Source organism: Choloepus didactylus, chromosome 16 (genome assembly GCF_015220235.1).
Source record: "Choloepus didactylus isolate mChoDid1 chromosome 16, mChoDid1.pri, whole genome shotgun sequence".
Taxonomy (NCBI): domain Eukaryota; kingdom Metazoa; phylum Chordata; class Mammalia; order Pilosa; family Megalonychidae; genus Choloepus; species Choloepus didactylus.
Window position 1 is genome coordinate 43,668,153 of NC_051322.1, and position 12,075 is coordinate 43,680,227.

At 43.0% G+C, this 12,075-nt stretch overlaps 1 protein-coding gene across 3 annotated transcripts in view; it reads right to left on the reverse strand.

The window, feature by feature from the left end:
* The window catches only part of FHOD3 (formin homology 2 domain containing 3), a 509,790-nt gene that overhangs the window by 11,948 nt on the left and 485,767 nt on the right, over positions 1 to 12,075 (reverse strand). For all 3 annotated transcript variants that reach the window (XM_037806361.1, XM_037806363.1, XM_037806362.1), the window contains 2 exons: positions 10,179 to 10,371; positions 5,573 to 5,747 (listed from right to left, as the gene is read on the reverse strand). In XM_037806361.1, the coding sequence (XP_037662289.1) occupies positions 5,573 to 5,747; positions 10,179 to 10,371 (368 nt within the window). The remainder of the gene's footprint in view (positions 1 to 5,572; positions 5,748 to 10,178; positions 10,372 to 12,075) is intronic.

The window sequence follows — 12,075 nt, forward strand, 5'->3', positions numbered from 1 at the left end:
TCAGGCTAGGACTTTGCAGAGCCTTTGAACAACCCCCACCCCCCCCATAGAGCAATTTCCTGTTTTCTCTTTTATCTATTGATTTATACTTCTGCATCTCATTCTGAAATGCCAAATACCCTTTCAAAAACACACAAGTTCAATCAGTTGTATTTGCTTATATAATACATTTTCAGATCACTGAGCCAGAAACAAAAGCACATCTGATCTTTCCACTGAGAATCACCTATAGTGCCCATCCCAGGAACTGCTTTCACTACAATAAAATGTGACCAAAGATGCTTAAAAAAAACATCCAGCCATCTGCTTGGGAGTCTCACACTCACCCCCTCATAATCACAGTCCTGGTTCTGCTTTTGTACTCCTTCTCCCCTTGGCTACCATCCTCATTGCCTGATTACCATCTATGCCCATTATTCCTGGGCACGCATGTGTTTCTCTTCCTAAAACTATCACCTACACATAAAGCCATCAGGGGAACATTGTTCCCATATTTTACAGAACCAAGTAACCACTTGGCTCACCATAGTCTCCCAAGTATTGGCAGGACATTTAGATATACTGAGATGTGGTGCAGGGGATAAATCATTATAGACCATGAGAACCCCATATAACTTCATCTTACCATTATTTTTTAAAATATGGAAATCATGGTCTAAAAGAAAACACCATAATTTTTCCCTCCCAGAAAACTAACCCAAAGAAACAGTCTAAAAGAAGTGTAATTATGTCAAAATACAATTATATTGTTTGAACATAAAAAGTTTGCCTTCATTTCTGAAAGATAATCTCCCTGCGTACAGACTTCTAGGTTAGCAGCTTTTCCTTTTAGCACTTCAAAATGTCACTCTATTTTGTCATGGCTTCCATAGTTTATGTTGAAAAGAGAGCCATAATTTTTACTGTTGCTCCTTAGGAGGTGTTCTGGTTTGCTAATGCCTGCCATTATGCAAAATACCAGAAATGAACTGGCTTTTATAAAGGGGGTTTATTTGGTTACAAAGTTATAGTCTGAAGGCCATGAAAATGTTCAAATTAAGGCATCAACACAAGTATACATTCACCAAAGGAAGGCCAATGGCATCCAGAAAACCTGTTAGCTGGGAAGGCACGTGGCTGGTGTCTGTTTGCTCCCAGGTTGTGTTTCAAAATGGCATTCTCCAAAATGTCAGCATCAGCTTTCAAAGGCCATCTTGAAAATGTGTCTTTTAGCTGCAGCTGCTCTCAGCTCCTGCTGTCTGTGAACTCTTTTACAGGACTCCAGTGATTTAATTAAGACCCACTCTGAATGGGCAGGGTCCATATCTCCATAGAAATAATCTAATCAAAGGTATTACCCACAGTTGAGTAGTTCACATCTCCATGCAAACATCGAATCAAGAGGTCATGTCCTAATCAAAAAGATTAATCAATCTGCCCCCACAAGATTGCATCAAAGAACATGGCATTTTGGGGGACATAATACATCCAAACCAGCATAGGGGGTAATGTTGTTTGTTTTTTTTTCTCTCTGGCTGTTTTAAAGATTTGATCTTTATCTGCATTTTTTTTTTTAACAGTCTGACTACAGTGTACACAGGTAGGGTTTTCTTTGTATTTATTCTGCTTGGGATTTGCTATGTTTCTGTAAATATGTGAGTTGATATTTTTTTCAGTTTTAGGAAATTCTCAGCCATTATCTCTTCAAATATTGCTCCTTTCATCCTTCCTTCCTATTCTTCCAGGACTATAATCACACATTAGACTACTTGACTGTGTCACATGCTTCTCACATTTTGTTCCGTTCTTTCCATCTTTTCTCACCGTTTTCGATCAACCTGTCTTTGGTTCACCAATCCACTCTTTTGCTGTGACTAGTCTGCTGTTAGACTCAGCCAATGAGTTCCTTATTTCAGGTATTTTGCAGTTCTAGAATGCCTATTCGATTCGTTTTTATAGATTTTAATTCTCTGTTGAAATTCTCCAACATTTTATCCATTTTGTCTATCCCTTTAATATATTTATAATTGTTACTTTAAGTCTTTGCCCACAAATTGCAACAGCTGGGTCCCTGTGGGTCTGCTGCTATTGTCTGCATTTCCTCTTGATCGTTGGTCATGTTTCCTGTTCTTCCCTTGGCTCATAATTTTTACTACGAACTGGACTTTGTGTATAAAAGAACATGAAGACTGAAGACAGTGTTATTTTCTTCCAGAGTCTTCACCCTTTCCTCTGTTAGGCAGATAGGGTAGGGTGAAGTGCTGAGCTAGGTCAGGGCCAGACTGCGGTTTTAGTTAGGATCAGTCCATCCCTGACTTTAAACGTCTTGAGGCTGAGATCTATATTTGCATACGTGATGCAGGAACTTACTCCAGCATGACTTTGTTTCCTCAGAACTGCAAGACAGCAGATTTCCCTCTGCCTTTCTAGCCCAATTCCCGCACACTGTCCTGGCACTTAGCAAAAGTGTCTTGGAGGAAACTGCCTGCATTTGCCAATCACTTAAGCCAGTTCACATGGTTATCATAAATTCTGCTGGTTTCCATTTCTCATTAGAGAAGCTCTATCCCCAGCAAGTGCAGACCTGGCAAATGCTCCCCAGGAAGCAAATGGTTGGTGACTTCAATTCACCTAAAAGAGTCCCTTTCACCCTGGAATTCTTGTCTGTCTAGTACTCTTTCCTTGCATGGTTCTCTGATATCTTTTCCTATTTGTTGTGGCAAGAGTAATGTTTTGTTGCTGCCTATGATGGCATGCACCTGGAAGTCCCCCTTCAGATGGGTGTGAATACACAGAGAAAAGAGCAGCCTCCCTTTCTAAACCCTTTCATCAATCAGCAAAAATGAAACTTAATGTACAAATCTAGCAATTTCTTTTTCCCTTTGTCCTTTCTGGTCAGGAACAGAAGTCTACTTCTTCTTTTAAAATTAGCATGATCTATTCATGTTCCATTAGAGAGATACTGGACTACATATCTCAAGACAGCTTTCACTGTACTACCCTTGCGTACACCAAGGTACAGGGGCTCAAAACTCCACAGTGCAGGCAACGAGGCGCTCCTCGACCATCCTGCTGCCCTGTGTTCAGCGTAGCCTACGAAGCCTGCAAGAGTTGCTGGGGCACGGAGAGGCTCACACATGGGACGTCTTAGGCCTGTTGGGGAACCACAGGGTACAAGTGATTCCCCTTCCTGTTGCCCCCAAACACTGCAAAGCTGTTTTATTCTCATCCTTGTTTTATGACAGTGTCTACTGCTCACCATTTAACAACAATCTTCCTCGCTTTCTGACCTTTCTACTTTCTTCTCTCTCTTCTCTTCTGTCTTCTCTACACTTTTTCTCTTCTGTCACATCTTGGCTTTCCTGAGAAATGAGTGCTCTTCAAAGACAGCATTGACCAAGAAGACGGGAACTTTCCTGCCAGGTATCCAGCCAGCCAATCAGAGTGAACTATGGAAAACACTCAGGGCTTTAGTTCCCCTCAGCCATGTCTTTCCTCTGTAGGTCACTGAACTGCTGCCTTTTCATTGCCTAAGTATATTAATTTATTTTCTTCTGTATAACTCTACACACACAGCTACCTAAAAGCCAGAGGGTCTGGAAAAACTGAATCCCAGAGAGCCTCATCTTTGAGTCTTTAATATAATGGTAATAACATATGCAAATATTTGAGAATCAAGATTGTAGTAAGAGATATGACTTTTCTACTTTGACATCTGTGTCTCAGTTAAACATTGGGAGGTGGGAGGAAGCCCTTCTTCTGGCATATTCTTAGCTGTATATCAAAGTTAAAAGGGAAAGACAAAAGGCCAACATTAAGATAGAAGAGAAGGGAATTTGAGTAAGTAAAACCATAGTCATATGAAGAAAACCATTCAGTAATTTTAACAAAAAGCCTGAGGTTTGGATTCACTTGGGAAGAGCACAGAATCCCTAGAGATCCAGAACACAGCCTGGAGCCCTTTAGAGACCCCTCTCTGGGCTGGCCATTCATGGCCTTTTGGCTCACGAGAAGCTCCTAGAAACCATACGCATTGTGTGACAGTGACCCACCACCTTCTGAAGAAAACTGAATTTATTTTCCCTTTATGTTGAAGGTATTATTACTATCAATACTTTTATATGTTTAAGATAGGTTGAAGGTATTATTACTATCAATACTTTTATATGTTTAAGATAGTTGAAAACGGCAAGATTCCCAAAGCACTGGTCAGTCAGCAAAGTCAATTATAAGTCCCTGATGGGTCTTCTCAGGGTGCTTCCAGATTGCAGCCCTCTAGATTCCCACTGCCCCTCTGTCCCGTGAGTCTCAACATTCATTAGATGCCCCAGTGGGTGATGCATTCATTCACTGCTGAGTATCTACAAACCATCAGCCAACCCATAATCCAGTTTACTGGGCACATCCAGTGTTACGCATTTTCCGGGCATAAGTCTTTCCAGCACCCCCCCTCACACTCCAAAGCCTACTGGTTAGACAATCAATTACATGGTTTGCCCTTGCTGTGTGCAGAGTATGTGCTAAGCAGACACCAAGAGGGGGACGCCCATCTTCCAGGAGCTTAAATCTTCCATGATAATGTCCATCATCTTCAGTAGGCTGAAACTGGGGTCTCAGGAATACATTGAAGAGAAAGAGTGGCGAGGCAGGTGGGGACCACTTGGAGGAGGTGGGAACAGGTGAGTGGGAACCGGACAGGTGGGGGAGAAGGCACTATAAGCTAAGGGTGGGGTGGGGGAGGCGCATGAGCCACAGGGAGACCCAGAGATTCACAGGGTCTTCAGAGCAGGGTGGGGCCAATAATGCGGGGACGACAGGCTAGGAGCAGACCCCAGCGGGCCTTGAGTGGCAGCAGGGAGAGTATAGGCTTCCTCCAACAGGCAGTGAGGAAACAGGAGAGTTAATATGGGATTGGCGTGCAGCAAACCAGCCTAGGGAAACACGGGTCAATGTTCTCAGGTGTAAAATGCATCTTCATTCTTAACCCAAGTAGAAAGTCCCTTCCAACTTATAAAACAGATCTGGAAACTAACCTCTCTTTATCATCTGGAAGTTTTAGTTGCATCTCTGCTTCTAAGGATTTTAAAAAGGCAAAAAGGGGTAGGGCTTTAATCCAGGGGTTGGAAAACTTTTACTGTAAAGGACCAGAGAGTAAATATTTTAGGCTTTACAGGGCAGCGGTCGGTCTCTGTCACAACTACTCAACTTTGTCTTGCAGCACAAAAGCAGCCACAGACAATGTGCAAATAAATGAGCAGTTGTGGCTGTGTTCAATAAAACCTTATTTTTAAAAACAGGCTGCAGGCCTGTTGCCAACCTTTAAGCCATGAGGATTAACTCACAGTAAAGGTCTTTTTGTATAAAGTAGGTTATGCTTTGGGGAGTATTGTTTGTTTGGGGAACGATGCTATGGATGGGGCATCAGGAAGGTGTGAGTAAAGGAGGGCGTGTGATGAAGTCATCATGGAAAGTCCTGGGGAGCTGATGGCCCTTGGCGGCCACTTCCTGGGCACAGCAATCTGTACCCTGTGATGGGACCGGATTCTGGGGGTAGATGACTTGAGAAGACGAGCCCCGCCCTGGCCAGGATTACCTCGGCTTGCACGGCTGCGCGTGCGGATCCCCAGCGTGGGGGTGACGTCCTCCGTGGCAGGGGATGAGGTTTTCAGCACAGCCTTCATGTTCTCATGCTCGGCTGCATCCTCAGCATAGCTAAGACCCTGTGGCTGGCTTGGTGGTGCCGGAGAACTGCCCAAGAACTTGCCAGACTGCAAAAGCAAAGGGGAGTTAGGACATGAGGTAGACTCCTCCAGAAAGCCAACTCAAGCTTGTAAAACTCTCAGTCCAGGGAAAACTTCTTTCCTATGTCTTCACATTACGGCAGTAACAGAGGTTGCCAATTAACGACACAACATTTGCTTATGTCGGAAGTTCTCTTAGAAAGAAAGCCTCTGGTCCCAGAAGGGCTGCCACTCCACCCTTCCATTGCAGTGGTCTCTCTCGGCTCCCTGCAGACTGCCTGAGTGGGCGCCTGCTGGGGGGACCAACGGTGACGTGGGGAAGAACTCAAGGATCAAATGTGTTCTAACTCCAAAGCCCCAGTGTGAATGGGCAAGTACAAGAGAACTGAAATAGGCCTTGTTAATCAAATGTCTTGTGTTTTATTTTTCTTATTTAGTGCAATAAAGCAGTTAACATTTTCTTAAATATCACTTACAGTGGTGGAGTATTAAAAGTGGGATTCAATCACAGAATCATACAATGCTAAGAGGTGGGAGGGACTTTTCCAGATCTAGTTGCACATCACTTTACAGAGAAGGAAACTAAGGTCTTCTCAAGATTAAGTGACTTGCCAAATGTTCGAAGGGAAGTTAGTGTCAAGGCCCAGATCAGAACACAGCACAGAAATTTATGCTGAAACTGAGTTTATCAACAATCTCTACAGCTGATTATTTAAAAAATTCAGTTTTAGTAAACACTGCAAACACATGATACTATTCCTAATTCTAACTGAACAGAGAGTCGGGGCATGTAGGAGTTATAAAAGAGATAGCTAAAATATTGGGCCACAGGTACACAATGCCAAACACCTGATGAAAAATAAGAAGTCAGTTAGATTAAAGTTTGCAAATAGCAGCTCCACTGATTCCTGGCTTTGTCTTCTCATTCAGTGGCTCAGCTGTGGCAGCAGAGCCAGGGCACATCTGGGGCTTGCACCCAGGCCCAGGAGCAGCAGTCCATCCCAGCCTCCCCCCCCCACCCCCACAATGAGCCCATGGGTGCCAACCGAGAATATGGGCACGAGTCGGAGCTGCCCATGAGCTGGTGATAGCTTCTCCAGCTCTTAGCCGCTGCCCCACTTCCTTTTGGTTTTAGGGCTCTTTTGGTGGTTATTCTAGAATCCAATTCTATTTTAGTTGCCAAAAGGCTCTGACAAGGGGCTGGAAGGAAACGTCTTTGTCCACTTTTCCAGCGGTAAGGGGAGACTCACAAAACCTGCCACTCCTGACAGGCCTACTCATTGGCCTGAGCCTCAACCCCTCAGTCCCAGGCACACCTGGCATGATGAGAACCCTTGTGAGATGGTTAGTGGGCACACAGAAACCAACGTGAAAATATCCATGCATGATTTAAAGCACTGAGCAGTGATGACACTTCACAGTGCTGATGTTAGTTTAGACTCTATGGCACTCATAGGAAGGTCAAATGTGGCCTTCTCCGTGTTTATGAATAATCATACCTCAACTTCATCCTCTTCATCAGTCTACCCAGGAGGTCAGGACAGGACAGAAAAGACAGAAGGGATTCTTAGAAGGTACAGAAGTCAACGAAGATGAGATCATCTCAGCGTTACATGAAATTCAAAATGAAGAAACCAGCCACCACAACTGGACACACCATCTTGGTTTGGAAGCTGCCAGGCTTGTCTGCATAGCTGTCCTGCCCTCGTCTGGCCACGCCCTGTGCAAGCGCCAAGACTGGTCCTGACTCAAGTCAGGAGGGACTTAGAGAGCTCCAGGCAAACCTCCCGGGGCTCTCTTCCTCCTCAAAGCTGCTCATGATGTGGCTGACCAGCTACCCTGTCCACTGCCCTGCGATTTACCAGCTCAAGTTCTCCTCACCCATCTGGAGTATGATGACAGCAGAAAGGAGCAGTATTGCCCTGTCCATGTCACCATTCTGTCTAGAACCAGTTTTGGCCATAAGGATGAGGAATCGCTTGGCTTCTCACCTATCCTTATGTGGGGGGACCTCTGGATTATGAGAAAGGAAGCTCAGAAACAGGAAGAGGAGGAGGGAAAGGCAACTCAGGAGCTGATACAGGACTTGCTCTATGAATGTAGGGTCTTTAGATTTTACCTGGACTTCTCTGTATCTTAGAAAACAATGGTTTTTCTAAAAGCATCTCTGTTTAATTGCTACTACTTCAATCCTTGTTCTTTTCAGTATCTACCATTAAAAGTGACTTTCTGTGAACAGTTTTCTCTAAAATCTTTTCCAGCTCTATTGCTCAGCGGCTCCATGATTCTCATCTATTGCCTGGTTTTGTTCCCCTTAGTTTAAGTTGTGTATATGTGATTTTACTGTTGGAGTGAGGCATCCCTGGAATTCAGCCTCATCTTTTATGGCACTCACGTCTTCCTCGGAGCCCACGGCAGAACTGGCAAACAGTCAGTGCTTAAAAACTGAGAGCTGGGAAACTTGAGGCTGTAAACATTGCCTTAAGTGACAATATCCTTATCTTCCAGCAGATGGCAATCTCTCTACATGAATGATGCCACTTTGAGCCATAACAACAGGGATTTCACTGAGAACCATCGCTGAAGAAGCCCGTACTGTCGAGATTTCAATGATAAATAACAAAAAAATCAATTTACCTCTTTTTATAACCAGGAAAGTCAAATGTTCTCAGAGAAGAACAGAATCAATAAATTAGTGGGATCTTAAAAAATCTCAAGAACCTGGTGACAAATTCGGGTGTGTTTTCATTACTACAAGCATACTGGGATTGTTATCTTTCACTCTCCAATGTAGTTCATTTTCAGAAAAATAAGCAACCCCTTTTTAAAACTTTCAAAAATAATTCTTTGAAATGAAATGTGGGTCAGAGTTTACTCAAGTGAATCTAATTTGCTCTCTGAATAGCTGACCTCAGGGAGGCTAAAGATCCATTGAGTCCAGAGCTCAGGAGAAGAGAAGACTCCCAGCTGGATAGCACGGGCTTTCAGAACTGCCACGGGGAGACAGAAAGCACCCCTTCTGTAGAAAAGTTTCTCAGCACTCCCTTAGGGTCCAAAAGATTCCAAGGAAACAAGGAATTTGGGTGGTGGTGGATAATGGGGGGATTATTTCCTTGTTCTCCTCAGAATTGTCTTAAAATTACATTTCTAAGTTAATGCATCTGGGTCTCTGCGTGAAGACAGACCCTTTGGGAGCGTGGACTCTTAGAGAGACTAACCATGTGCCCTCTGGTTTGCCAAAAAGATGAAGTGCATTTGGACACAGAAGGCAGCCTCCATGAGCTGCCCTTAACTGATTTTATTCCTTCTCCCCAAATAAACCTTTCCGGTTGAGTTCAGTTGAGGCTTGCAGCCCCAGGACGATGGTACTCACCAGGGCCAAATCTCTACTTGTTCCATTCTCTGCATCACTGAGAGCCCATGGGCTTCTCAAATATATGCCCAGATGGATTACGTTCATGGGCATCAACCCAAACAAACAAAAATTCCACTGAAATAGATTCCAAATATGCTCCATCAATGTCAAAAAAGATGACTTTGTCTCCCCACGTCTTTTCTAGTAAGAATAAATGGAGGGTAAGGGACAATTCCCAGAAAATTTCTCCCTTTTGCCTGGAAGTTACTAGTATTGGACGAGATGTGTGAGACACCAGCTTGCTTTTCACATTTTGTAAAGACATCTCAGAAAGATGGACTTGCACTGTGTCTTTGTCTCCCTCTGGCGTTGTCATGCACCTCTTCACCTGCCACTTACTGAGCACCTCCCACCTGAATACTCACTGACCCCGCTGCTGGATGGCTCAGGCTGAGGTGGGGTTTATGGGAGAAGAGCCCAGGAGCAGGGGAGACAGGTAAGTGTGCAGGGCCACCCCAAGGTGCTGGAGGGCAACCCTTACTGGATTCACTGCTCTCTGGAGTCTCTTCCCACCTTACCCTGTGACTCAAGAGAGTGCCAAGGGCCCATCAGAGTGTATCTCATGAGCAATCACAATTACTCCTCACTGAGGTGCCCAGTGTACAGGCCGTCCATGTGTCACCTCATCAGTCATACAGCATCATTCTGATGATTAAATTTCCAAATCAGTTCCCAGATCAGTACTTTTGTTTTTCTGTGATAAGGGGCATGACCCTTTATATTTTTTTCTTCTCTTCTAATGTCACCCACTATCAGAGAACTTGGAAAAGGGACTCAAGCATTCAATGCCAGCATCACCCAACATGCAAAACACCTCTACCAGCCACTCGTATGTTCTTGAATTTTAAATATCCTAGGTCCTAATTTCTTAAACAGCACATTTTCACAGGAGTGGTGGAAGAGCAACTTAAGATCACTTTTTATAGGAGGGAAATTTTTTCCCACAGTCAAAAAAAAAAAAAAAAAGGCACAGCTCCCACACTGCTGAGGTTTTCCGGTTGATCTCACTTTCAACTTTAAGACATAAAGAAACTGAAACTTACATCGGTGATCATCTTGCCTCGGGTCTTGTTCCTCTCCCTGTGGTTGGCCCGTTTCTGTTTCTGCTGCAAAACCCTTTCCCTGGTGGTGCGATACTCCAGCGCAAACTCACTAATGATCCTGCAGAACTTGTTTATGTTCACCTCCCGAATCGCGTAAGGCGGGTGGCCCATGAAGAGCAGGAAGGAGTGGAATCTGCAGTGGAAGACAAGTAACGGCACTCACTTCAGTTTTAAGGAACAAAAAGAAATTGCCTAAAAACTTTCAGAAAGGCAAAAACAATCAGCTGAACTCTTCGTGGAAAGATAGGCTTTCTGTATTTCTGTGGCTCCGAGTCTGAAGAGTCCCTCAAGTGAACATGGAAACAAAAGTCATGTTCAGTTCACTTTCTCACTGATGGAGGTGATGTCTATGTGGTAGGATTCCAGGAGATTAACTATGTTTTTCTTTTTGTTTATCTGTGTTTTAACATTTTTCTGCAATGGATACACAAAACTTTTGCAAGAAAAAAAATGAAAAAGTACTATTTTAAGTAAAATGCTGCATGGTCTCTAGATTATGCAAGAATCAAAATAAGAATAAAGAAAAACTGCTTAGAAAATCCTTAGGAACCTGCTTTAATGAATACTTGGAGTAGTTATCAACAGATTATGAAAACTTGTTAATTGATGGTTTATAAAAAGATGCTTGTAAAAGTTTTTTCAGAGTAAATATTCTGAAACATTTTATTGTAATATTAAATATAATCTTAATTTAGTTAGTAAACAACAAATAATTTGCACAAAAATTCTATTTGATTTATAAATTAAAAATTAGTGGATTGGACTCTAATTTGCTTTAAAAATTTGTAAAATAAATTAAATGAGCAAAGAACATACTTTTTAGTTGTCAAGAAATGAGAATGATGATACTGGGAAACAATGGGAAATTTTTGTCTAGAACAACCAGCATAAATGATACCACTATTTGTAGACAAAAACTTCTGTTTCTGATCACTCTGATTTGCACAGTTCAAATATGGATTTTGCTTTGTTTGTTTGTTTTAGTCAAGTGAAGGACACTGCCTTGTTCTTTTTGTGAAGAACAATAAAGTAAGCAAACAACTTGTATTTAAATGAAAGGGGGCTAAATGAATTACTGTTTAAACCCAAAAATGTTAGTTAGAACTATGAAACTTGTAGAAGAAAACATATGTATAAATCTTTATGACCTTGGATTAGGCAATTATTTCTTAAATATGACACTAAAACCACAAGCAATCAAAGAAAAAATAGATAAATTGGACTTCATCAAAATTAAAAACTTTTTATGCCTCAAAGGACACTATCCAGAAAATGAAAAGACAACCCAACAGAGTGGGAGAAAATATTTGTGAATCATATATCTGATAAGGGACCAGTTTCCAGATTTATAAAGAACTCATAATTAAAACACTAAAAAGATAAATAACTCAATTCAAAAACAGGCAAGGTACTTGAATAGACATTTCTCCAAGGAAGATATACAAATGGCCAAAAAGTACATGAAAAGGTGCTCATCATCATCTTGGGGAAAAGCAGATCTAAACCACAATGAGGGAGCACAGAGAGGGTGGGTGGCCAGGTGGGTCCTCATCTCCTCTTCCCAAGGAGGTCTTGGGGTGGGGAGAGGTCTGCCTAGGGGCTGAGAGTTTGCTGAGGGTAAAAGGGCTCCCATCCCACCTGCCTTTGGGGGTCTGAGAGGAAGCCCCTGTGTAGGATAGGGTTGTTCCAGCCAAAATGGGGCAATTCTGGCCGAGTGCAAAGGGCAGCCTGGTGAGGGGAGAGAGCGAGAGTGCCTGGCTGGACCCACTGGATCTCGCGGGAACCTGTGGTGTAACAGACTCTGGGGAACATGGAGGGTACGGAGCTGAGAACCTGT